General features: G+C 46.1%; 1 protein-coding gene across 5 annotated transcripts in view; it reads right to left on the bottom strand.

The window, feature by feature from the left end:
- Positions 1–27243, bottom strand: part of SYTL3 (synaptotagmin like 3) — an 87244-nt gene extending 60001 nt beyond the window's left edge. Inside the window, exons 1-4 of one of the 5 annotated variants that reach the window (XM_004462904.5) lie at positions 26785–27243; positions 10503–10608; positions 8459–8854; positions 6277–6492 (exon numbers count right to left, since the gene is read on the bottom strand). In XM_004462904.5, the coding sequence (XP_004462961.1) occupies positions 6277–6492; positions 8459–8568 (326 nt within the window). In that variant the 5' untranslated portion in view covers positions 8569–8854; positions 10503–10608; positions 26785–27243. The other 4 variants (XM_023590085.3, XM_023590084.2, XM_012526929.4 and 1 more) reach the window with 4 other exon arrangements.
- Positions 27244–27549: the final 306 nt, after the last annotated feature.

The following is a 27549-nucleotide window of genomic DNA, read 5'->3' as shown; positions in this document are numbered from 1 at the left end:
GGCTCACCCCGGGCGCTGGGTTCACTGTGTCTGGGAGCTGGCCATGGCCGACGGCCACCAGTTCATGACTCCTGATGTGCCATAGCAGACCAGTTACAGCACCGGTCAGCAGAGTGAGGCAGACACCACCGGTTATGGCACTGGTCAATGAGAGTGCGGCAGGCTCCACCAGTTCAGCACCGGTCAACGAGGGTGAGAAAGACTCCACCAGTTACAGCACTGGTCAGCGAGAGCGAGGCAGGGTCCACTGCAGCCAGCAGAGCTGTCCTTCTGAGGCCTGAAGGGTGAGACTGGGCTACACGTCCTACATTGACCTCTGCCCCCTGGACAGCCTAAACGGGGACCCCACCATGACAAGGGGACCCTGATGGGGCAAAAGACAAGCAGCAGAGGCTGTAGGCAAAGCCTCAGCTGGGGGCGAGACCTCTGTGGAAGGGCCACTGGCAGGCAAGGCCCCTGGGGGCCACGGGACACCAAAGCCCTGGACGTGCATCCCTGGGGGGGGGCAGAAGCCCCGGCCCAGGGCTAAGGAAGATTCAGGGAACAAAGAGCAACACAGAACCTTCTCCTGCAGTGACGAGCAGAACCGAGGGCCGGCAAAGACGGTGTGGACTCGGTTGAGCAGCTTTCTGAGAAAGTAAAAGAAAAAGACAAAGATGGGAGACGCTGGGGGAGAAGGGAGGTGAGAGGCCACCCTACACGTTAAGTGTTATTCCAAAGGACGATCAGACCCGGCTGGAGGAAACGCTGCTGAGTTTAAAAGCCAGTCACCTTCAGAAGTGGATTTGGCTCAACGGACAGAGCGTCCACCTACCATATGGAGGGTCCAGGGTTCAAACCCAGGGCCTCCTTAACCCGTGTGGAGCTGGCCCACATGCAGTACTGATGCACGCAAGGAGTGCCGTGCCACACGGGGGTGTCCCCCACGTACGGGAGCCCCATGCACAAGGAGTACACCCCACAAGGAGAGTCGCCCAGTGCAAAAAATGTCCAGCCTGCCCAGGAGTGGCACCGCACACACGGAAAGGCGATGCAGCAAGATGATGCAACAAAACAAGACACAGATTCCAGGTACTGCTGACAAGAATACAAGTGGACACAGAAGAACACACAGTGAATGGACACAGAGAGCAGACAACGGGGTGGGGAGAAAAGGGGAGAGAAATAAATAAAAAATAAATCTTAAAAAAAAAAAGACAAAGACGTGAGATGTTGGGGGAGAAGGGAGGCCAGAGGCCAGCCTACACGTTGAAAGTTATTCCAAAGGACAATCAGACCCAGCTGGAGAAAACGCTGCCGAGATTAAAAGCAGCCACCTGCGGCGTAGGCAGATTGGAATATCCCTCACTCGATAAAAAAATCAACGCTGAGATGTTCAGATGCAGACACATACTAAAAACTATTTTAATTACAAGGACAAAGAAAAACCCTCTGTGCTTCAAATACATGAAATCCAGGTGCTCAAGAAAGAAACAGAACTGGCCTCCCATGTCTCTGGAATATTAATCTCCAAAAGCGAAGAAACCTCTACAGAATTTCCCGGTTGAAGGGTTGCCCACTGGGATTTTTTGACGCGTGAAAGCTACTGAAAGGCATCCTCAAGTATGCAATGGGGGAGGCGGACGTGGCCCAATGGCTAGGGCGTCCACCTACTGCATGGGAGGTCCAGGGTTCAAACCCAGGGCCTCCAGACCCATGTGGTGAGCTGGCCCATGCTCAGTGCTGATGCACGCAAGGAGTGCCCTGCCACGCAGGGGTGTCCCCTGGGTAGGGGAGCCCCACACGCAAGGAGTGCTCCCCGTAAGGAGAGCCACCACATGTAAAAAAAAGTGCAGCCTGGCCAGGAGTGGCGCCGCACACACGGAGAGCTGACACCGCAAGATGACACAACAAAAAGAGACACAGATTCTGGGTGCTGCTGGCTGGAATACAGGCGGACACAGAAGAGCACACAGCAGATGGACACAGAGAGCAGACAACTGGGGGCGGGGAAGGGGAGAGAAATATATTTTAAAAAATGAATCTTTAAAAAAAAATACAATGGCTTAGAAAATATACCACCCCCATGCTCTTCTGGGGGGAGAATATCTTTGAAGAGGCACTTCAGTTGATTTACAAGTGAATTGAAATAAAGACCTCGTGAACTGGGAAACCATGGTCTCAGAAGACTGGCCATAGCACTGGAATCAGTTAAAATACACAGTTGGTTTAATCACTGTTGTGAATGTGATTATAAAGGAGTGCAGGTGACAGGGATAATTATTGGAGGAGAGACTCTGTAATATAAAAATGTAGGGAAGCGGACTTGACCCAATGGATAGAGCATCCATCTCCCACATGCAAGGTCTGCGGTTCAAACCCCGGGCCTCCTTGACCCGTGTGGAGCTGGCCCCTGCGCAGTGCTGATGCACGCAAGAGTGCCATGCCACGCAGGGGTGTTCCCTGCGTAGGGGAGCCCCACATGCAAGGAGTGCTTCCCGTAAGGAGAGCCTCCCAGTGCAAAAGAAAGCACAGCCTGCCCAGGAATGGCACCACACACATGGAGAGCTGACACAGCAAGATGACGCAACTAAAAGAGATACAGATTCTCAGTGCCGCTGATAAGAATAGAAGCAGGCACAGAAGAACACACAGCAAATGGACACAGAGAGCAGACAATGGGGGGTGGGGGAAGGGGAGAAAAATAAAGGGGAAAAAAATGTATGGGAATATAGATACTTCAAAATGATTGACTAAATGAAAAAATTATTTATAAAACATTTTTCACTGGGATCACAGCAAGAATTATACCTGGAGGTCCAACTGTTTTTGAAGTCACGTGTGCACTGGCTTGTGTTTTACCATCATTGCCACAACCTCACTCCAGTAATAAACTGTATCATCAATAAATATTTATAAATTCTCTTTGAAATCTACTTGTTCACACTTTGTTAAAAAATGGCTATCACATAAGCACTGCTGCCATGTAATTCCTGTCCTGTCTTTTATCATCAAACTCTATGCATAGTTTCCTTTTTCTCTTCTTCCATTCTCTTTTTCAAAGTTTCCAGTCGTCTTCCTGCCAAACTCAATTACATTCCCTATTAATTCATGACCGAAAAATCTCTATCATCGCTCCCGGCTCTCAAATGCACCGTCCTGGAACGAGTTCTCCGTAGTCTGCATTCTTCCTCTGCCCCCACCTCCCTGTCCCACCCCAGCTCACTCACCACCTTGACTCACACCTTCCCATGACCTTGACAGCCGGCCTTCCAAATCAGATCCTGCGTTCCCGCCTACCCCTCACCCTCCCTCCATTTACTGAGTAACTTGAGCCCTACTGTGGAGAGATCTGAGCCAGAATTTGTTTCCTTCCCCGAACCACGTGTCCCAGTCTCTCTAGTTAAAAATCTCAGAAAATGGGGAGCGGGTGTAACTCAATGGTTGAGCGCCTGCTTCCCATGTACGATGTCCTGGGTTCAATCCCTGGTACCTCCTAAAAACAAAGGACAAAACCAACTCTCATTGGGGAGCAGGTGTAGCCCAGTGGTTGAGCACCTGCTTCCTACATATGAGGTCCCAGGTTTAATTTCTGGTACTTCCTAAAAAAAAAATCTCAGCGCCTTCTGTCACTCTTCACCATTTCATCCATCGCCAAGCCCCACCGTCCCCCTTCTGAAGTGTCTCCACGTCCTCCATTGTCTCCTGGCCTCATGTCTTCCTAGCCTTCACCTTCTCCCCTCCTCAGCCTGCAGAGCAGGCGCAGGCTCTGGACACAGCGCTCTTCTGGCAAAGAGCACACACGCACCGTGTCCCACCGTCTCGGACCCCGACTCTCCGCTGGTTCGAGGGCTCGGGCCCCGCCGGGGCAGGTCTGCCAGCGGACATCGGGCGCAGGAGACCCGAGTTCCAGCCCAGCTCTGCGTCCTGTTGCCTGGTTTGCCCTGCAGCCTCCCCACGTCTCCCAGCTGCCAAGGTCACCCGCGCTCTGCAGATCACCGCAGCGGCCACCCCGCCATCAAGGTTTAAGTGAAAGGATGGGAGGGTAGCGGCCAGCGGCCAGCACTGCTCCACACTGCCCATGCCCGTCTCCTAATGCCTTTCCAGAAGTGCCCCAGCCCCGGGACCCCCTCGCCTCTCTCTCCTCCGAACTCCAGTGGCCTCGGCGTCGGGCCACCCGGCTCCACTCCGCGGGGCTCTAAGAGGACGCTTTTCCTGCAGCAGTAGCGCATCTTACATCTCTCTCTTTTTTATGATCTCTTTTTTTTTCAATGTTACATTCAAAAAATATAAGAGGTTCCCATATACCCCCCACCCCCTCACCCCACTCCTCCCACATCAACAACCTCTTTCATCATCGTGGCACATTCACTGCATTTGGTGAATACATTCTGGAGCGCAGCTGCACCACTTGGATAATGGTTTACACTGTAGTTGACTCTCTCCCTCAGTCCATTCTCTTAAATGCCTCTTAAATGCCAGGCACAGTCTGCAGGCCTTTTGCTCTGCAGTATCTGTTTCATTCTTGATGTGTGTGTGTATGTATATTTATACATATATATTTACATTTTTTTTAAGAGGCAGGGATCAAGCCCGGCACCTTGCACATGGAAAGCAGGTGCCCAACCACACACGCTATATCCACTTCCATATATATATATATTTTGCTACCTTAGAGCTTCGCCTGTCTTGATTTTAAAAATCTGCTTTTGTGAACTTCTGATACAATTCTTGTATGATTTTTGCAGCTGTGCTTGAAGTTTGAAATTATTTCAGAATAAAAAGTTTAAGAAAAAAATATCTTTCCCTCCTTCTGTTTCCACTTCTCCTTTAAAAATGTGCCTCAAGGGGAGGGAGGGGTGGGGGAAACGACTGGGGCCCAAAACCTTCCCCAGGACTCATCTTGCGGGACGATTATGGTATCAAATGTTTCAGTTTTACAAAAGCCTTCTTTGTTTTGGCCTCAAAATAGGACGGAGGCCTGAAGTGGATGAAGTTGGAACCGAGAAAGAGGCGGTGAGGAGGGGGGCACCGGGGGGCACTGGGGGGCACCAGGGGGCGGGGGAAAGACGGGGGCTGTGTGCACGTATTTATTTTACTCTCTACCCCCACACGATTTCCTGTGTTAATTCACTCATTGTGACGCAATCATCTCGGGTGTTTTGAAAAACATTCTTATTTCAAAACGAGGAAGTTGGGGTTTTAGAAATCACACTTGAGGTGCTTCGAGCTTCAGGTTTCAAGGCCCTGCCCCACCCCGAGTGGAGATTTCAGCAGAGCAGGCTTCCTGGGAGGTTGCCTCAGGGGTCTCCTGTTTTGATTTTTAGCTTCTGACTATGAGGAATCCAACGCCGTAGCAGGCGATGGTTGTCCCTGGACTTCAGGGGTACCCAGTTCATCGAACGGGGCGGGAGACCCTAAGAACTTTCTGAAGATTATTCTGAATCGTCCACGCGGCACCCCGGGCACCCGTAGGGCACCCAGCTCCCGGCGAGGCTTCGTGTCTCCCTCTGCGAGCTCGGGGAGGCCCACCAGGCGTTCACCTCAACAAGCCCAAGAGAGAAACTTGGGGGGACGTCGGGGGCGCTGGCCCACAGCTCCCAGCAAGGAGGCCGCACCTTGGCCAACGGCTGCGACACGTGAAGCCTCGCCAAGGGGCAGGGACTCCAGAGATGACCGTCAGGGTGCCAGCAGAGGCAGCCCTCCCCGCTCAGGGCCCCTCTCGCCGTCTCTTTCCGGGGACGCACGGGGCCTCAGCAGCACTTAAAGCTCTCCAACCTCCCACGCTCTGATCACTCTCCAAGAGCCACGGGAGCCTGCCTAACGCTTCTCCCTTCCCATAAATTCCAGAACGGTGGTGGGGTTATCCTTTTTTTAAATTAATCGATTTATTTATTTTTAATGTTACATTAAAAAAATAGGAGGTCCCGATATACCCCCCACCCCCCTCACCCCACTTCTCCCATAACCACAACCTCCTTCATCATTCCTGTATTTTGAAACTCATTTGGAAAATTCTGCTCTGCCGTGTGTTGCTGGTTTCGCCAGCTGTATGACAACATCAGCCTCCACGACAATAATGAAGTTGACCGGAAAAAACCAGTGGCTTAGAGGGACATCACGAAGTATTGCCAGCCAATTCATTCAGTGGGGAAAAAAGAAAAAAGAAATCCCAGCAGGCCCCCAGCCCTGGGTGCGCCCACCCCCAGCCGCCATGCGCAAGCCCCTGGAAGCTCAGGTTCAAGCAGCTCTTTCTCGAGGTTTGGGCAAGGCTGGGGGCCGCCGGCTGGGGCTCACCTGTCCTCGAAGCACACGGTGCACTTCCACACGCGGCTCCTGGCCGGGGCCACGCGGCAGGCGGCGCACACGCGGTGGCTGCAGCCCCGGCACACGGCGCCCCGGTGCAGCAGGCGCCCCAGCGCCCTCCGGCAGCGCGCGCAGGTCTCGGCCGGCTCCTGGCTGGCGCCGCTGGGCTCCTTCCAGCGCACGTGCTGCAGGTGCGCCTTCAGCCTCCTGCGGCCACGGGTGCAGGTGAGAGGTCATGCGAGGAGAAGGGCGACCGGCCCGGGCCACCCCCGCCCGGAGGAGAAGGGGCGTGGGCAAGGAACAGCCGAGGGGCTCTGTGACCCCGGGGCCCCCGAGCCCTGGGAGCAGAGGCTCGAGGGCCCCCCAAGTGCCCCATGGAGACAATGGAACCTGGCCTGGGCTGGCTGTGCGGCCGAAACGGCGGGAGAGAGACAACACGCCTGGCACAGGCCTGAGCTGCTCGTCCTGTGCTAGGCTCACATATGTCCCCAAAGGCGATTATGAGGGAAGTGGACATGGCTCAACTGATAGGGCATCCATCTACCATATGGAGGGTCCAGGGTTTGATCCCCAGGGCTTCCTGACCCGTGTGGAGCTGGCCCACGCACAGTGCTGATGCGCTCAAGGAGTGCCCTGCCACGCAGGGGTGTCCCCCGCATAGGGGAGCCCCACGTGCAAGGAGTGCGCCCCGTAAGGAGAGCCGCCCCGCATGAAAAAAGCGCAGTCCGCCCAGGAGTGGCACCGCACACACGAAGAGCTGATGCAGCAAGATGACCCAACAAGAGACGCAGATTCCCAGTGCAGCCAGACAATGCAAGCGAATGCAGAAGAACACACAGCAAATGGACACAGAGAGCAGAAAACAGGGGGGAAGAGGAGAGAAATAAATAAAATAAATCTTTTTAAAAGGGGAGGGGGATTATGATAGAAAGCAAGGGCAGTGAGGGGAGAGGGGAAAACGAGGAAAAGGAGCCAATTCTAACATGTAAGACACGGAAACACCTATGAATATGTAGGCTGCATCTCAGCTCTTACTATGCTACCCTATTCAAGGATAAAGTAACTGATGAGGGGCTTCAGATAATTTTTTTTTTGGTCTGGGAGGGGGTGTCTGTGAAATTCCTAATTCTATTTTCCCTAGACAATAGCCCTAGTGTAAGGGGACCCCCAAAAGAGTCATCAGCCAGGACACCTGTGAAATGTCTCTGTTACCTGCTTTTAGAAGAGAGAGGCCAATCCCAAGAAACAGAGTGACGTCAAAACAATGTACTTTAAAATCCATCTTCCCGGGTTTGCTATGGGACCAGCACCCTTTGGACAAAGACTCCCTGACCGCGGTGTCCGTGTTACGTGGTAGATATTCAAAATCATGCCTCTAACACCGACTGTCCTGAACTGCAGAAAAGTCCATTTTGTTCGGTGGATCCTCTCTCTCAGTGGAAGGAGGTGTCTAAGTGCATTTGGAGAACTTTGCGATAATTAGGGAGGAGAGAGAGACTATTTGTAGCTTCTGGGTAACCAGAAAACTTCCCTGTTTCCCTGAGCACTCAGTTGTCCAAAGTTTGAATTTATGTGTGTGTTTTTCTTGGCAGAGTCTGGAGAGTTCTGCCATGAAAAACAAAATCCAGAAACCCCTGCCGTTTCCTTGTTTTTCAAGCCTGCATGCCCCGTGGATAAACAGAGCCTGGCAGATTGAAAGGTGGATCCTGACGGCAGATGGGCCCTCAGGCGCCGTGCGACTCAGCCTGACCCACATGGAGCGGCCTGTGAGCACGGAGGCGACAAAGGGGGTCGGGAACAGGCGAAGCAGGTGCACGGGCTGGGCCCCCTGCCCGAGCAGCAGACTGGGAAGCAAGGGCGAGCAGAAAGAAGACAGAGGCGGCCCGGATTCCAGCGGATTTGCTGCTTCTCTGCTGCTTTCTTTTTTTTTTTTTTCCTTTGCTTGAGCCTTCGGGTACCCCCAAAAGCAGGCGGGTGAGCTCTGACCCCGAGCCCTGGCTCTTGAGGCTGGACACACAGCCTGCAGGCGCCCCTGGAGTTTTCCCCGCAAGGTAGGCGGGCAGCAAATCGTGAAGGGGCGTCGTTCCAAAGGAACCACGAGGCAGCCCCTGCTTTCCTCCCCCTCTCCACCTCTCGATGGCTCGCGAAGCCCCGGGAGCCCCCCGTGTCCTACCGTATCCGCTCGGCCTCCACCTTCTGCACCGCCTGGTCCCGGTACAGGACCTGGAGCACCACCTCGCGCTCTTCCTCCTTGAGGGAGTTCAGATTGACTTCTTGGGTCATTTTCTCTCCTCTGCTTGGTCCCGAGCGGGGCAAGTCTGGTGGCAGCTGACCAGGGCTCCTGCTGTCGGGGCAGCCAGCGGCCACCGGAGCTTTTTTGAAGTGCTCTCTCTCCTCTTTCACTGGTGGCTGGGTTTGGGTTGCGGCTCCTTTTCCCTTTTCCTTCCTAACGGTGTCATGCTCCTCAGCACACTAGCCCAAGAAGTCGGCCCGAGGGGCCGCGGCGTGCAGGGCGTCCGTGTGACCGGCCAGCGGGCTCCCGGGCGCTGCCACCACCTCCGACGTCCGTCTAGGACCAAAGCATCTCTTTTATTCTGAGGTTCGGCCCCAGATTGCTATAAATTACGCATGGCTCCGATCAGATTATTTCTGAAAATTTACAAAGAGCAATAAGAAGAGTGTTGATGACTCATGGGCCAGCTTCCCGGCCAGATGTTTTCAGATCAGCGGTCACGACAAGAAGCCGTCCTGTTCAGTTCCTGTAGAAAAGACACCACCACCAAACACACACACACAAAAGCGGCGGCGTCTTCCCCAACTGAGCCCCTGCAGCTCTGCTTCAGAAAAGAGCAAGTGTTCCTTGCAGACAAGTATTTGAATTTTCTGCCTCGGTAATGATATAAGATTTTAGATGTTATTACAAACAATTTGTCATATTTTTAAAAGCCTCAAGCCTCCCAGCTTGGATTTTCCTAATATGAATCCTAGATCTCCAGTGGTTGGCAGTATAAAGCACTCTGCTTATTGTACAGCCTTTTCCTTGAAAATTCTTAGAACAACAATGGTCTCAACTATTAGCTATTGTTTTCACAATCAATGCCAAAACCAAAACTAACTGTAATCAACCAGGGAGGTATGAAGTAGCAGAGCTGCAGCGCCGTCCATCAAGTTTTTACGATGTTTAACCACAGGCTCCCTCTATGCTGGGTCTTTTTTCTATCGAATGCTTTCGAAAGGTCCTGGGTACGCTGCATCTGCTTTCCTTTTCCATCCCTGCCATGGGGCTCTTTCTGTTTTTATCTGTCCCTCCCCAACCTAAAAAAGAGCCAAGAAGATGGCACTGAAGTAGAAATATATTGGACAGAGAAAATGCAGAAGATCCAGCCCAGGCACTTTCTACCATGCCATTTTTGTGGTCAAACCTGTGTGAACCCCTTGAATGAGTCTTCTTTTAGTACTTTACCAGCTAAATCCCCTTTGTTTAGCATCAACACAAATCCACATTATATTAACTTCTGATCCATAGCAAATAAGTGAGTAGCTTAATAGAATCCTGAGGGATTCTCTTTCAATAGAGATTAATCTTTTTTTCTTAATCTTTGGTTGTCTGGTGAAGCCTACATTTTCCATTTCATAAAATAAAGTCCATTGGATTATAAAGGAAATCAATTTTTACAGAAATACAGTTCTCATTTTAAAAATTGTAATAAGTGATATATGTTTATTGATGCACAAAATAACGAGATCTAGCAGTGGGTCGAACACTTACCTAACTTTCAAAGTAGTAACTAGTATAACAATATTTTGAGCTATTACAACATGTAACATGATATGAAAATATCTGTGATTTCCATTGGTGACAAAGTCACAGGTAGTGTTAATTCCACTGTGCTTTAGTGCCCATTTTCACAATAGAAGGAAATGATCAATTTTAGTTAGAGGGTACTGAAAATAAACATGTAATTTTTTTTCCTGTCCAGGTTTACCGCCTCTAGGCTAGGGATACCTGGTTTCAGGTGTTCTATCGTCTTCAGCTTCTCGATTGCAAGATAAAGAACATTTATTGCTTACCCAAGTTATGGAGGTTCCAGGAAAAGTAAGAAAACGTTGAAAACGGACGCACTTGGCCTCCGTCAGGCACACAGAAATCCCTGCGGAGAGGTTTTCCTACCTAGATCGTGGGAAAACTGCAGAGCAACGCGACCTTAGGCTCTCACCTGCCCTGCCAGCAGCGCGCTGGGCCTGGGGCCAGGGGCTCCTCCCTCGCTGGACCCAGATTCCAGAAGAGCAGGTGGGACCAGCACACCTTCGCTCCCCAAGGCTCTGGAAGAGAGGAAAGCAATATGGAACGTGTGTAATCACAGGCTAAGCGGTAAGGTTGAATCTGCGGTCGTCCCACCAACTCTACGAGCCCCGTTTCTTCTAAACCTGCCCCTCAGCTCTTGCTTTCTTCTTCTTTCTAACCCACTAAACATACCTCTGGGTCAGAGGCTTTCTGGTTCGTCGGATTCTCTCGTGTCGTCGACAAGGGTTTTGGCACTTGGTTCAAACGCCCCCATCCGTGCACGACCCTTTGTTTCACGTGGCTACTTGCCCTCCAGTACCGGGCTCTGGTCCTCACTGCCGGACCGCAGCTAACGCTGGGGGCCCGTGTCCGCGCTTGGCAGTGCCCCGTCCAGGGATAAGTGGGCGCTCACACCCCCCCTGGTGGCCATGCCGCCTCCAGCTACAGAAAAGTGAAATCCGGTTCAAGTTTCCGGGACCCATCCACCCACCTATGCAGGCCTTCCATAAATATTTATGGAGCCGCTGCCAAGCGCCAGGCCCTTTTCCAAGTGCCTGGGGTACAGAACTTGGTTGACTGGTAGTTTTTACCGTTTCCTGCTTCTAATGGAATAGAAGGCACCTTACAATAAAAGCACACAGACACCAGTGACAGAGTGAGAAGGGGCAGACACTTCCACCAGGAATCTGCAATAAAACAGTCACTGTACTTGAGCATCAAATGCAATTCTGACTTTCCTGGGAGGCAAGACAAAAACAAAAACAAAAACAGCTAAGATGGTGTACCTAATTCTGATGAAGTAAGTAAAAATCGAAAGGACATATTCAAGGTATAAAGGACACAGTCCAAGAAGGCAATCAATTACTCGGACAGTAGTTTGGCAGAAGATGCAAAACTGGGCTTCATGTATTGTTATTATTATAGCGACCTCAAATAAAAGCCAAGGAGAGACCACTAAAGAGTAATTTATTGAAAGCATTTCAAATATAGAAGAGAATCATAGTGCTTTCTGGACTTCCAAGTTGATAAAGGTACAAAGCTTAGAAAGGTAGAGGTGTGGGTGGAATATATATCCCACTGTGTTTATCCTCGAGTCTTAGAGACCTGAACGAGCTTCTCTAGACTTCCAAGCACTTGAGATCTTCATCTTAGCCTCTCCAAACTTTCAAACACTTGATCGGCATCTGCGATGAGCCAAGGCTTTCATTGTTAGATTGAACCGTATTCCCCCTCCACGGGTTTTTACCTTAGAGAGTCTCTAAATATTGTGTAAACAAGGGGTGATTTCCAAACGGTGACACTAGTTCTGCATAGAGCATCCTGCCAGGTTCATTTGCATCAAGATTTATACAGTTAACCAGGAGAAAGTGTTCTCTTTGGTTTCTAGGGTCTAAGGTCCTAACTGGTTGAGCAGCTTTGGACATAACACTTAATACATTTGACCCGTAGTTTCTTCTCATCAGGACTTGTTCAGAGTTCTCAGCAGAGACAGAGCTCCACTCCCATTTTCAAAATTTGTGGGGGATTTTGGTTGTCATGATGACATTGCCTTGCATTCCCATGCCAATAATGAATGTCTTACCAGATCATTCATTTCGGTATAAATTTTTTTAAAAACTATCTCGTAAAGGAGCTTAACTCTTGGGAAGCGGATGTGGCTCAAGCAGTTGGGCTCCCGTCTACCATATAGGGGGTCCAGGGTTCAATGCCCAAGGCCTCCTGGTGAAGGCAAGCTGGCCCATGTGGCGAGCTGGTCCATGCAGGAGGGCTGGCCCACACAGGAGCCTGGCCCACGCAGAGAGGTGGTGCAGCAAGATGATGCAATGAAAAGAGACACAGAGGAGAGAGAATAAGGGACGCAGCAGACCAGGGAGCTGAGGTGGCACAAGAGAATGATTGCCCCTGATGAGAATACAAGCAGACACAGAGAACACACAGCAAATGGACACAGAGAGCAGACAATGGGGGGTGGGGTAAATAAGTGAATAAATAAAATTTTTAAAAAAAACTTAACTCTTTATATAAACACAAAGTATATTTAGGAAGATTTTAATATACTTGAATTTTCTAGGATGCAATTATCGTGTAAACTGAGGGAAGGCTGCACTATGCTTCACTCAGAACTTAAACAGGAATTGCTTATTACTTTGGGAAGTTGCATCACGAAGGACAACATAGCCTGTTGTACGTGAATCATGGATGCCACATGGCAGAAACGGTCTGCATTTGGGCATGTATCCAGTGTGATTCTACACATGAAAGCATCCAACCCTTTCATTCTCTCTTCTAATGTAATCTACATATACAATGTATTTTTATATATCTTTTATTTCTCTTTTTATCACAGCGATTACATCCTATCATGGGTATTGGTATTATTTTTATGTGTGCAGGCAGGTTGTATAATATTATGAATTTTATTTCAGGAGAGCAAAAGGTAAATTACAAAACACTTCTTATAAGAGAGTGAACAGAAGGAAACTTTCTTGACATGAGAAATGGTGTATATGAGAACCGACAACTAATAACATATTCAGTGGTGAGAGATTGGAATCTAAGGTCAGGAACCAGACAAGGATGCCTCCTAAAGCTACCGTTTCTCAACATTGTACTGGAAGTTCTAGCCAGAGCAATTAGTCAAGAAAAAGAAACAAAAGGGCATCTAAACTGGAAAGGAAGAAGTAAAACTTTCCCTATTTGCAGATGTTCTGATCCTATAGACAGAAATCCACAACAAATCTACTGGAGCTAATTAATGAATTCAGCAAAGCGGTAGGGTGCAAGATGAACATGCAAAAATCAGTAATATTTCCATACTCTAATAATGAACAATCTGAAGAGGAAATCAAGAAAACTTTCATTCACAATAGCAAACAGAAGAATCAAATATCTAGAAATAAATGTAAACAAGGATGTAAAGGACTTATAAATGGAAAAGGACAAAACATTACTGAAAGAAATTAAAGATGACCTAAATAAATGGAACATTCTGTATTCCTGGATTAGAAAACTAAATATTGTTATTGTTAAGATGCCATCTCCTGAAAGTGATTTACACATTCAATGCAATCCCAACCAAAATTCCAACAGCCATTGTAGCAGTTTGATATTATTGATGAATTCCTAAAAGAAATACTAAATTATGTTTGTAAACTGATCTTTTCCTCTGGGCATATGAGATTATATTGTATTCATAGGTTTACTTGATTAAGTAATTATGTAAAACTCTTGAGTTGAGGGTTTCTAATGTTGGAGTTTGATGCTGAAGCCTTAAGCTGGAGCCCCAGGAAGTAAGTTCACAGTGGAAAGAGAAGCCAGCCCCAGGATCAGAGTAACCCGAGTCCAGGAAGAAGCAAGCCCTGGGAAAAGAGGAACCCTGAACCCAGAAAGAAGCAAGACCCTGGAAGGGAGGAACCCAGGAAGCCTGAACCCTGGCAGACGTCGGCAGCCATCTTGCTCCAACACGTGGAAACAGACTTCGGTGAGGGAAGTAACTTATGCTTTATGGCCTGGGATCCTACCCAAATAAATACCATTTATAGGGAAGCAGACTTGGCTCAGTGGATAGAGTATCCACCTACCACATGGGAGGACCACAGTTCAAACCCAGGGCCTCCTGACCTGTGTGGTCAGCTAACCCATGCTCAGTGCTGATGAGCACAAGGAGTGCCGTGCCACACAGGGGTGTCCCCCATGTAGGGAGCCCCACATTCAAGGAGTGTGCCCTGTAAGGAGAGCCACCCAGCGTGAAAGAAAGTTCAACCTGCCCAGGAGTGGTGGCTGCACACATGGAGAGATGACGCAGCAAGATGACTCAACGAAAAGAGACACAGATTCCCAGTGCTGCTGACAAGAATAGAAGTGGACACAGGAGAACACAGCAAATGGACACAGAGAGCAAACAACTGGGCGGTGGGGGGGCGGAGAAATAAATATAAATAAATCTTTTAAAAATACTCTTTATTTTTGGTTTTATAAAAACCAACTGATTTCTGGTATTTTGCATCAGCACCCCTTTGGCTGACTAATACAGCCACCTTTACAGAAATGGAAAAGCCAGTGACCAAATTTATTTTGAAGGGTAAGGGGTGTTGAATAGCCAAAACCAATTTGAAAAAGAAGACCAAAGTTGGAGGACTCACACTTAAAAATATGTGCATATATATTGTTACAGATGTATATTTTATCTATATTATGAAGGAGAGCAGGTGTAGCTCAGTGGTTGAGCACCTGCTTCACATGTACTAGGTCCCAGCCTCAATTCCCAGTACCTCCTAAAAAATAAAACTATACTGTGATGCCACTTTTCAAAAACCTTATTACTAGGCTACAGTAATCAAGACAGCATGGTACTAGCACAGGAATAGATATTCAGACCAATGGACTTGAGAGTTCAGAAATAACCCTCCACATCTATGGCCAACAATTTTTCACAAGTGTGTGAAGTGTACTCAATGGGGAAAGAATAGACTTATCAACAAATGGTTCTGGGAAAACTGGATATCTATAAGCAAAAGAATGAAGGTAGATCCCTACCTCACACCATATAAAAAATTAACTCAAAATGGATGAAAACATGAATATAAGAGCCAAAAACTACAAACTCCTAGAAAAAAATATAGGGAAGTATCTTCAGCACTTTGTGTTAAGCAGTGATTTCTCAGACTTTATACCAAAAGCACAAGCAACAAATGAAAAACTAGATAAATAGGACTTCACTAAAATTTAAAAGTTTTGTGCAAAGGACTTTATCATGAATAAGAAGACAGCCTATGTAATGAAAGAAAATATTTAGAAATCACATATATTGTAAGGGTTTCTATCCAGAATACATAAAGAATTCCTACAACAATGAACAGACAAAAAAAAAAATCCAATTAACAAATAGATGAAAGACTTGTAAAGATATTTCTCCAAAGAAGATGTAAAAATGACCAAAATGCACATGAAAAGATGCTCAATATCATTAAGCATTAAGGAAATGGAAATCAAAAGTACGAGAGGGGAGCGAATGTGGCTCAAGTGGTTGAGCACCTGCTTCCCACACAGGAGGTCCTGGATTTGATCCCTAGTGCCTCCTAAAAAGAAACAAAAACAAACAACAAGACAAAAAATTAGGGGAAAAAACCACGCAGGGGAGCCAGTGTGGCTAAGTGGTTGAGTGTAGGCTTCCCACGTAAAATGTTCCGGGTTCAATTCCCAGCCCCGGTACCAAAAACAAACAAACAAAAAACAACCTATAGTGATATACGATTTCACACCCACTAGAATGGCTACTATTTTTAAAAATGGAAAATAAGTGTTGGAGAGAATGTGGAAAAATAGGAACACTCGTTCAGTTGTTTTTGGGAACGTAAAATGGTGCAGCCACTGTGGAAGGCAATTTGGTGGTTCCTCAGAAAATTAAGTATAGAATTGCCATATTACCCAGCAACCCTACTTCTAGGTATATACTCAAAAAATTGAAAGCAGGGACTCAGATATTTGCACACCGATGTTCATAGCAGCATAAATCACAATTGCCGAAAGATAGAGGCAACCCAACTGACCACCAGCACATGAATGAGCAAACAAATTGTGCTTTATACATGCCATATAATAATTTTGAGTCATAAAAAGCATGCCTCTGCTACATAAACCAACATGGATGAACCTTGAAGACATCGTAGTGAATGAAATAAGCGAGACAGAAGGACAGTGTATGATCTCGCATATATGAAATAATTAAAATATCTAAATTAGTAGAGTCAGGAACTAGAGTACAGATTATAGGGAATGGGAGTTAATGCTTAATTGGTACATGTTTCAGATTGGAGTGATGGAAAAGTTTTGGTAGTGGTTGGTGGCGATGGTGACATAACATTGGGAATGAAACTAACAGCACTGAATTGTAATTTTGAATGTAGTTAGAAGGGGAAATTTTAGGTTGTATATGTGTTACTAGAATAAAAAAATTAAAAACCCAAAGAATGTATAACAGTAATGAAGCTATATACTATAGTTAATAATATAACAATATTATTTCATCAATTGTAACAAAGTTACCACATGAATGCCAAGTGTTAATAATAGGGAAAACTGTGTGTGAGGGGATTACAGGAGAATGATGCATTTTATTTTTTGTGTGATTTTTCTATAAACCTACTTAAAAAAAAAAAAGATAAAAGAAAACACTTCAAAGGAACCACGTGCTCCTCCAGCTTCCCTCTACCCATCCCATCCCCATATTTCCGCCTCAATTTGTTCCTCCTGGAAAAAATCCATCTAGTCCAAAGACTTAATCCTTTACCAAACCAACTTGCCCACTAGCATGGAATTTAAACCTTGGCTCTGAATTAAATTAAGAGCTATTAATATCATTAAAGACATCTCCAATCCCAAACAAGACCAGAAAATATTTATAGAAGAATTTAAAATTCTTTTGGGTACATAGATTCCAGCATTACCTGACCTCTATCAATTTATATACCTGTTGGTAAACACGATTCTGATAAAAATATAAAATGAGGCAAAGACAAAAGCTAGCTTTTATATAAACTAGTTTTGTGTCCCTGTGTTTATGTATGACTCAAAGCAAAAAGATTTTTAATTGAAGCTTAAGCTCTCTGTGTCCGTATATATATATGTTATGTATATAATATGTTTGGAACATGTAATAATATTTCTTACCTCTGGATGGTATTACCAAATTAACTTTAAAAATCCCTTAAAATGTATAAAATCCTTAATTGGTTTAGGAATAAATAAGTGCTTATGTAAATTTTAAGTCATAAGATCTCAAGAATTTAAAAAATTAAACTTGTAATACTTTCATTGTCAAAATTTTAATAAAAACAGCTATATCTCCTGAGTTTTTAGTGTTAAATACAATATGAGCATGCACTTTTAGAAATGTTCTTAAACTTACACAGATATACTGATCAAATAAGCTAGCATTATATCTACTGTATGTTTGAAATAATAAAAATTATAAGATTGCATTTAACCAAATTGAGTTATTATTCTTACAAATTTATTTCTTACAAATTGTGTCTTGTTAAATGTTAGCCCTAAGATAGATTCCAAGATCTTCTGATCATTTAAACCCTAAGGGTTAAACTAAGCATGCATGATACGTGTGATGTGTTTTGTTTAGAAAAACAAAGAGAGTAGTTTTATTCTAAAGCAACAGCTTGTTGTAAAATAAAAAAGGAAAATGTAAGAAAATCTGAATGGATACCAAAAATTGTAAAAAGTTAGCAAAAAAGAATTTTAGTTGTCATGGTCAGAGCTGGGTGAAAATTGATGGATTTTTCTTTAAGTATAATTTGGTTCTCTGTTAAAATGACAAAATTTTCTGGGATTGTTGGTATGCTCTTAGTAAGGTTTTAAAAGGTTTTTTTTTTTTTGTATGAAAGGCAGAGATTCTGTGTCTTAGAATGATTTCTTGTACTTCATGTTGACTTCATATAAGCTTAATTGTTAAGAGAATCAAGTCTTCTCACTTTTAAAAAACTAGGGTTTTTTTTTAATAGTCAAGTTAACTACTAAAAATGTTATTTTTAAAATCCTTTATCATCACTTTGGTTAAATAGAAAGCCAAATATTGTTTCACAGTGACCTGTGATCCTATTTAACCAAGTGTAGAAACCTGCAAACAATTTTAACATTTTGAGTTCCCAAAGTCAAATCCTGAACGATGTCTTCTTGATCTCAAACTCTCTTTCAAATTTTCCTGGGGGCCTTAAAGAAATAAAAAAAGACTTGCTGATTCACCTCATAATAAGAGGTGCTAAAAATAGGCAGGTTTATTTTATATGTTAGGAAGTGTGTGGAAAGTGTTGTCAATTTTTAAAACATTAAAAATTTAGCATTTAATTAGCTAAAGGAAAGTCTAATATCTACACTGCCAGTAGATACACATTTGAAGTTGCTCATGATTTTGAGATATTTTGAAAACAACACAGATTCCTGACCTCATCAGGAACACAATAAAATGTGGTAAACAGGTACCTAAACTGTTAAAAAACATTAACAGTTGCTGTGAGAAAATGGCTCATACTTGCAAAACTGAGCCAAAATATAAGAGAAATGCATTAGCTGATCATTTTGCAAAACTAGCTGCTCAACGAATTGGCAGAAAACAAAATTTTATGCCTTAAATAAAGTCCCTCATAAGACCCCTCTAAATGACTTGGTTAGCAATCAACTAAATGCCCCTGAATGTGAAAAGACAAGCGACATCATCAAGGTTATAAAATAAATTCTGGAAACAGACCTGGGAAGGCCTGGATGGATGGCTGGTCACTGGTCACCCGATTTCAAAAGAAAAAAAGGCACCTAAGATAAAAATACTCCATAAAATAACCCATCATTAAATAAACAATAATAAATAAATAATAGATGCTAAAACGCTGGTGGGGAGATTTTGATAAAATAACTTTAAAAATCTCTTATTGGCGAGATACATGCCAGACTCATAATCTGGACAAAATCATTCAGGTATCATCTGGCATGTCACCTTTCTTTTCCATCCTGGACCATCTAAACACTGGTAGATGGACTTTATTCAATTTCCACTTCCAGTGGGTTATAATTATATATCGGTCTCAGTTTGCATGTTCTCTGAATGAGGTTAAAATATTTCCTTGTCACAAAGCACATGCTACAACTGTGACTGAAAAAAAAAGAGCAATTTCAAAACATTTTTCCAACTTGGGGAGTACCCTTCAAACTTTCAAGTGACCATGGAACACACTTCACTGAAAAGATTATAGAAGCACGTCAGGGGGCTCCAACCCCACCATCACACATTCCATCCTCAATCTTCCTGCAAGGTGGGAAAAAAAACGGGATGTTAAATTCAAAGTTACCTGACTCATGGGGGCTGCCTTGGCCAAAAGTGCCCCTGGTAGTTCTCACAGCCCATCTACTTGGGACGGTTTTCTAAAGGTGATGTAATGATGACCAACTAAGATTTACTTCAATACTACATGGGCTTACTAAAATATTGCCAGGGTTTTCTTCTACAGGTGAAGAGGCTTTGCTGACCCCCCACCACCTAAAGACAACAGTCCACGCAGCCCACAACCTCGTGAGCCTGTATTCTGCAAAAGACGTCAGGGAAAGAGCAGTCTTGAATCGGCTGGAAAGGACCTTATCAGATTTTATCTTCACATACATCTATGAAATTAGGAGGAATTGTGCCTGGGGTACATATCTCCCGGCTAAAATGGGTGCCATGTCTAAGGTGGTTATGTAAAACTGTGCCTGACACAAAATTAAAATTAACCAGAGTACCCCAGAAACAGATGGCGTATCTGTTGTAAGCAGCTCCCACCCCACCTCATGAAACAAGAACCTGTAGACCCAACTTTCCTTGTTTAATCCCCACACTAGTATCTTATGTCTTTATAGTTTTATTGTTACTCCTGTGTTACCCTTTCCAACAACTATTTGCCAACCTCTCCCTTGTTAAGATGAAATCTTTACTCAAAATATTACTTTTAATCATCCCCAGTTGTCTAAACTTAGATCATGACTTGTCATGCAAAGGGTTTCTAAAATTGCCAATCTGATTGTTGGCTTTGCCAAATCTAGATAATAAAAATGTACCTAAAATAGTGTTCCCTCTGACAAAAAAATCAATCATGGGAAAAAAACAAATGATCAGTGGGTTTACGAAAAGGTTTGACATCCTGTTAAAAATCAGGCTAATCATTCTACAGATTGTTACGGTAAATTTACTTGGCATGGGGAGTCTTTAGCATTAGGCTAAACTTTCACTATTGTTAACTTTGTAACTAAGAGTTGTTTCTTTTGTGTGGGAAAGTTAAAACAGGACCAGAATTAGGATCCATTCCAGACCAGCTACATAACCAAACAAGCTGGTTTGATACAAATGATGGGGATTTGACTCTTACATACAAGGACACAAAATTTAAAATGGATTCCGATGATGATGCTTTTCAGATCTAACAAAGGAAATTACTGAAATGAGATACTGGTTTAATGGCAGAAGTTCTACCAGCTGGTGAAATGCCTCCATTACTCCCTTACGCAATAGAGATGAAACTAACGTAACACAGTTTAATCAATATTGAGGCCACATCTGGGATGGGAGCTCAACATACTCACTTTAATGATATACATAAAACCTTACATGAGTTAAATAAAGATGTCTTTTGCTCGCATGGACTAACTCCCTCTTTTGGAAAATGGCAGCACGCCAATGTTGAGATGGCAGCTGTAAATACATCTAAGGTGATGGAGCATCACCTGATCCCCCTCAAGGCTCCTCAGGCTGACAGTTTAGCTTCAATGGTTTTACCAGCCAGGTGGGATCAGGTGTCTCGACTGCTTAGCCAGGAGGCACTGCCCTCTAGTCGAGGAAAAATGTGATTGTTTACACAGCTTAAGTCTGGCACAGTGCTAAGTAACCTAAATGGTTTAAAAGACCAAGTATTTCATGACATCAGCCAGGCTCAAACATTTCAAAGTACAGACCCGTTTCCTGACAGTGGCTCTTGGTTTACTAAAATATGAGAATATAGTTTGGATTTATATTTTTAATTATGTCTATATGTTTCTGTCTTGTATAAATTGTTTCAGAATTCTGTTCAAATTCCTTGTCACCCTCAAGGCAGATGGTTGCTCTTAAAATAGCTAATCAAAAAAAAACAAAAAACAAAAATCAAAATAGAGGTGGGACTGCTTCTGGAAGACCAAAGCTAAAATAGTAAATACTCTGCCTCAGAGAAAAGGCATTACTATAATCCACTCAACTGAACACTTAACCCCACTCCAAGAGTCTTAAATGTAATTAAACAGCCACCCAACATACCTCACTGTAATCAAGAAAAATAAACAAGCGCACATACACAAAGGAAACAAAGCAACTTACAACCACCTGATAAGAAAGGAGGTCAACAAGATCATTGAAAAAATAACCAAAAGAGGAGATATTGTTAAGTAAGATAATATGGCCAACAGCACAGAGCAACCCCATTCTGAGACATGGTAGGGGCTTTCCAGAAGAAAAAAAAATTGATCAAGGACAGGATTCTCAAAAACAGTGGAGAATTCCCAAATTTTGCAGCATTTAGTGTTCAGCTGGCTTCAGCCCAGTAGCCTCCTAAAAATGGACAAGTACATTATGCTAACCCACGTGCATGTGTTCCCAGCTCTGTAAGTCCTCCTGTGTCATGAGAAACTTCAGTGTCAATCATCGTAACTTCCCCCTCGAAATCCCCTAATTGCATTTATAAGTTCCTATAACTCGCCCATCATTTTGAGATTCGCATTCCAACTTCGCCGGTGTGAGAGCATCATGCTCCAGCAGTTTCTCTTTCAATAAACCTGCAGCTTTGGTTCTCTGAGTGACTTTGATTCTCTTGACACCACGAGCTTGCCCAGAGTTGCATGTAACTCATGGGCAAGAGTGATGTCACTGCATGATGACAAAGAGGAAGAAGAGTGAATGGAGAGGACAAGAAGATCGTCACGGCCAAGGTGATGGAGGCTGAGCCTGGGAGAACCAGGGGGAGTTGGTGTGAAGAATGGGAGGGAGTGGAGATTGTTGAGGGGTGAACTCAACAATCTCGAGGAAGGAATGAGTCATCCTCCAGTGTAAAGTCATCCAGGTCCTCCCCTGCCTATGAACAAATCCTAGTGGATGGCCTAAAGTGGCCAGCCAGACCGTTTTTACCTGGCCTCTTCCTACCCCTTCATCCTCAATTCCCACAAAATGCTCCAATGCTCCCCAGGTCAACTCCGGGACCTTTCCACTCCACGCATTTGTTCCTTCTGCTCCTCCCGCCTCCTGCACCCTCATTTACGCCAAAGCAACCAAGGGGACAGCCAAGAGCAGGGCTTGAACCGGCCCGTCCGGGTGGGCAGCTGCGCTCTGCCCCTCACTAGCGGCCATGACCTGAGGCCACAATAGCCTTCTGGGACTTTACCTACAGCACGGAAAGAATCCGTGTATCCACTTCATAGGGCTGTGAGGATTAAACGTGTTGATTCGTAAAAGGTACTTAGAACACAGGGCCAGGCATACAAGCGTTCAGTAAACGTGGGCTGTTACTACTGGTGGTGGCAGGACCAAGAATGGCATCACCATTGCCAGGTCAACTGCTCCCCAACTCAGGAAGCGCTCTCCTTCCTTAAGGTCAAAGGTCATTGCCCCCTTCTTTAACCCCTTTCTCCTTTCTATCTTTTTCTATTGTAACTGGCTGAGCTCTGTAGTGCATTCGGATGACCGTTCCCCTTACAGGGGCGGCAGTGAGTGGCAGGGACCCCTCTCACCCAGCGAGGAGGTACAGAACGTTTGGTTCGAGCTGAGAAACCCAGCGAGTGTTGCGACAGGCAGGTTCGCGTGCCCAAAGCAGGAAGCAGGAGTTGAGCCGAGCAGGAAGTTTCGAGGGCCAGGTGAGCGAGGAAGCGCTCCGTCTAAAACGCTCCGCCGTTGGGATCTGAGAAGTGTAGGTAAATCTACACTTAAATCTTTTTTGTATTTGATTTAATGCCGAAATTCACAATCTCATAGTCTGAATAGTGAGATTTCCTGGATCCAAGTTCCTTCGATACCATTTATTCTGTCACTCACTCCGAATCCTAAGTTGAATTTACGTCCCAAACGTGGAGTCAGGCTTGGGCGCCGCCCTCATGGAGCGTAGAGGGCAGTGCTGCAACTCCTCTCCCTGCTGCGGTGTGGTGCCAGGGGCTGCCTTCGCTTTCCAGCACTCCACCTGTTCAACTTTGCTTTATACGTAATAAACGACGCCACAGCACCACTCTGAAGGAAGTCTCACACAGCCACTCAGAGTCCCCGCGCCACTCCATGCCATCTCCTCGTTGCCTTAAAGTCCAATTCTAGGACCTCTCAGCTGTGTGCCCTTGGGCTGGCTGCTTAACCTCTGGGGCTCGTTTTCCTCATCTCTGAAACGGAGGAGACCATGCCTGCATCACTGGGTGGCTGGGGAACTAACCAAGGTCACCCAAGCCCTGGAGCCGGGTTATTAAACACCCCACAGACCAGCGTGGCTCCAGTAAGGGGCCCGCGGAACAAAAAAGGTGAAGGAAGAACCCCCGCTCCAGAGCAATGCCTGGGACGAAGTGACATGCCGGGGTTCAAAAAGCATTCCTTCTGAAGCAGGCTAGTAAGACAGGGAATCAGTAGATGGATCTGGAACCTGGCAGAGAGTCCACGTGGACATCAGGAACCCCAAGATGGCTCTGCTGGAGGACCCCCGCCCCCGGGATTCGATACCTAGAACAAAGACTCCTTCCTGGGAACAAGGAAAAGCTCATTTGTCCTCTAGGAGCTTCATCATTGGGTCCTCACTAAGGGATTGACAGGTGGGATAATCAATCAAACAGCTGGAGCCCCCTCCCCTGCCGTTAGCAAAGGGGTGGAATGATTAGCAGTTTAAAAGCAAACTCTGCTCCCTGCCCTCTTTGACCACTTCCGCCCTTTTCCCTCCGCCACGCGGCCACGCGAGTAATCCTGGGGATTTATAATCTATAACGGGGGATTGTAGCTTGTACATTAGCCCTCTGCATCCCTTTTCATGCCCTCCCTCACTACCTGGGCCCCCTGCTCTGTTATTTTCTGTTATTTTCTCCCATTTCTCTTCCCTCCCTATCTGAATAAATTTCTGGCCTAACGCACCCCGCGTGCTTTTCAAATTCATTTCTGCAGTGTAGCCAAGAACCTAGGTAGAATCCAGTAACACTTCTCTCGCTCCTGTTCTCCTCTCCAGAAGGCAGAGAGCAGGAGAACCAAGTCTCCTCCCTAGGATGGTGGAGACAACACGCTCTCCTCGAAACCCAGCACAGCTCTCCAACCAGCCTATTTCCACTTCGTCTTTAGCGGGTCACGTGTATCCCAGGGAAACTGGCATCCAAACCAACTAGTTTGGTGAAGTTAGTTAGTACCTCCAGTGCGCGACGTGGATTTTGTTGGTCTCCTGTGTGTCAAGATGCGTCAGGCCCTGAGGCTAAATAGCCAAGTAAGATCCAGTCTCCGCGCTCAAGAGGGACGTGGGCACAGACAGGTTTAGCAGAGGGGCGAGGATGAGCACACGAGGGCCTGCGTGGCGGAGGAGAGAGGAGAAAGGGCTGGTGCGGGCGGAAGAGGCAGCTCGTGCCAGAGGAAAGGAAATAGCCACGCGCCGCATGTTTGCAACACTTGCTTTCCGCAGCCTAACAGCAGACCTTGACTTTGGTTTTCAAAACTGCTAAGGGGTAAGAGAGCAAGAAATGTGGACCTGGGGGTTAGGGGAGGCAAGGTGCGTGAGATGGGAACAGCTCTTCTTATTTGCAGGTGGTCCTGAGCACTGGTCAGCAGATCGCCGGAAAAGACACCTGCCGCCTCCCTGCCACGCAGGGAGGGGGAGAGGGTGGCAGCGCGTGAAAAGGCTGCGTCACCGAGACCCGGACTTTCAAGGGAAACTGCAGAAGGTTCTGGAGCCCACAGCCTCGCCCGCAGCGCCGCGCCCACCCCTCTGGGGGACCGGCCGCCTCCGTTCTCACGTGATTTGACCACAGCTGTTTCCTGGAGAAGCTGCACAGCTTTGGGGGCAGCCGCAGCACCCCTGCCGGGACGCAGGGGAAAATGTTAGTGGCTGAATTGACCTTGACATTTTACCTGAAGGTTTCATCAGTCTTTTTTCCCCCTGCATCCATTCTGGGGGTAAGTTTCCAGCCGCCACAGGATGCTAGTCCACCCCAAAAAGGAGAGAAGAGCAGCTCATCTCTGGAACCCCAGACCAAGTGCGGGTGACACGCAGAGGCCGGAAAGGCTGGTTTTGACTTAGACTAGTCGCCACGCACGCGTGGCCATCAGGAAGGCTGACGTGGAGGCGGCGGCTGCGTTCACCAGTCCCCTGTCTTTCCACGTTGCTTGATCAGATGTAGGTTCCGGGGATGCCAGCCAAGGGCAAGTCTCAAGGTCGCTCGCTCGCTTCTGCCGAGGCTCGGTACCTAGGTTTGCATTTGTTTTCTTTAAATCTACACAAGTTGTTCAAGCTTCAGGTCCCTCGAACCTCTGTCCTTAATATCTGAGGACGCACATATGGGGACTTAAATCTCTGACATTTAACAACTCTCTGAGATAGTAGAAAATCAAAGCAGTAGCAATTCATGGAGACTTCAGCTCCAGGCACACGCTATTTTGAGTCATTGGAACGGTTACTGCATTTAACTGTTCATCTATTGTTTTTTTCTTCATTCAGGTAGATACCTTGGCACACACACAAAAATGCTATTTTAGAATCAGAGTAAAACACTGCGATAGAAAGCCATGACTTTCATGGATTAAACCTGACGTCTTCTCGTGGAGTGAACTAAAGAAGTGAGAATTAACGTTATTTTGTATTTACAGATACAACTCATTACTTTTTACTTTTGGCTTTAACAATAACTACAATTTATTTAGCACTTACTCTGGGTCAGTTTGACAAGGACTTTACATACAATTCAATTCATTCTTACTACAACTTTATGAAATACACATGTTTTACAGAAGGAGGTATAGAGCTAAAAAGTAATTCACCTAAAATCACAGTTTAATCTGGCACTGTTCAACTCCAAAGCGCAATGCTTAGTTTAGGAAGAGAAATTAAGAAGCTAGAATCTCCCCCTATCTTGGAAGAAGAATCTTTTTCTACACCAATTCTAACTTCTGAATATCTAATATGCATTTCCTCTCCTAGTCTTGTCTCTTACCAAAACATTTGTTTGGGGTTTAAGGATGTTCAATTGAAAGAAACTTAAATTATACCTCAACTGACTAAAATTTTTAATTCCAAAATGAGATTTAAATCCCACCTCCAAACGAGAGATTTTGGGTAATCAAAACAATCTGAATCAATGAGCTGATTCAGAGCCAAGCAGTAAGAAACCAGACGTGCTAGAATTTACAAACCAAAGAAGAAATCAAACCCTCTATAAACTTAAAAAAAATTCAGACCTAACAGCTACCAGATAGTTTTTTTCTATTTTGCTTTGTTTAAAAAAACACAAACTCTGAAATTACTTCCTACCCTTTAAACCACGATTACACTACATTTGAAATGCCGGCAAGTCAATAAAATCAAGTCACCCTTTACCTAATTCATGATCCTTTCCGTTTCTCACCTTTTTCAACGTCATGAACTTAAGAAAAGTTACAATAGCTTTCCTCTCTACCCACTCCACGCCCCAAAAGACCTTTTCGAGACTCTGGTGCCTACCTTTCGTTCTGCTTCAAGAGGAGAGGCCGGGAGGGCAGTTCTGAGATCAGGAAGTCCCTTTTCTTCTTGTTAGAAGAACGTGCATTTCTCTTTCCTTCCTGTTCGGCCTGCCACCGCCAGGGCTTCTGGCCGCCCCAAGGCTGCCGCGGCGCCTCCCCTCAAGAGCAGGGAACACAGCCCACAAGGGACGCCGAGGAGCTCGGTCGACGCCAACGTCGCCCTCACCGGGGTGAGGCCAGGTGGTGCACCTGACGCCCTGCCACACGGCGCCACCGCGGAGGAGAGCCCCCCTGGAGGCCAGGAGCTCGCGCTGACCTCGGGTATGAACCGCTAGCTGCCTCTCCAAAGAGCTGCTCGCCCCGGAGGCCTGAACCGCGGGGATCTCCTCCAGCACAGCGTGCGCCCGGGAGAGAGTGCGGTTCAGGAGCCCACCTCCAGGCCTTCTCCGACGTGAACGCCCCCCATCACCAAGTGGGGGTGTCGGGGGCAGCGCCGGCGCTGTGGCTCTCGCTGAATTAAATAGGCGAATGTGGTTTCAAGGGCAGACTTTAGGTTGTTTGTTTCTAGAATAAATCATTTTGAAAGTCAGAACTGTACCTCCCCCCCAACACACCCCTTTTACCAGCATTCCAGAAGCATCCTTGTGTTCCCTTCCACTTACTTCACCCCACGCAGGGGTACCTGCTACCCGGGTCTCTACCACCATTGGTTAGCTTGCCTGTCTGTTGACCTCATATAAATGGAGACCCACATTCTGTGCCTGGC

The sequence above is a fragment of the Dasypus novemcinctus genome, chromosome 28 (assembly GCF_030445035.2).
Source record: "Dasypus novemcinctus isolate mDasNov1 chromosome 28, mDasNov1.1.hap2, whole genome shotgun sequence".
NCBI classification, from domain to species: Eukaryota; Metazoa; Chordata; class Mammalia; order Cingulata; family Dasypodidae; genus Dasypus; species Dasypus novemcinctus.
Note: the sequence above shows the minus strand (reverse complement) of the source record. Positions and strands in the feature narration are given on the sequence as shown.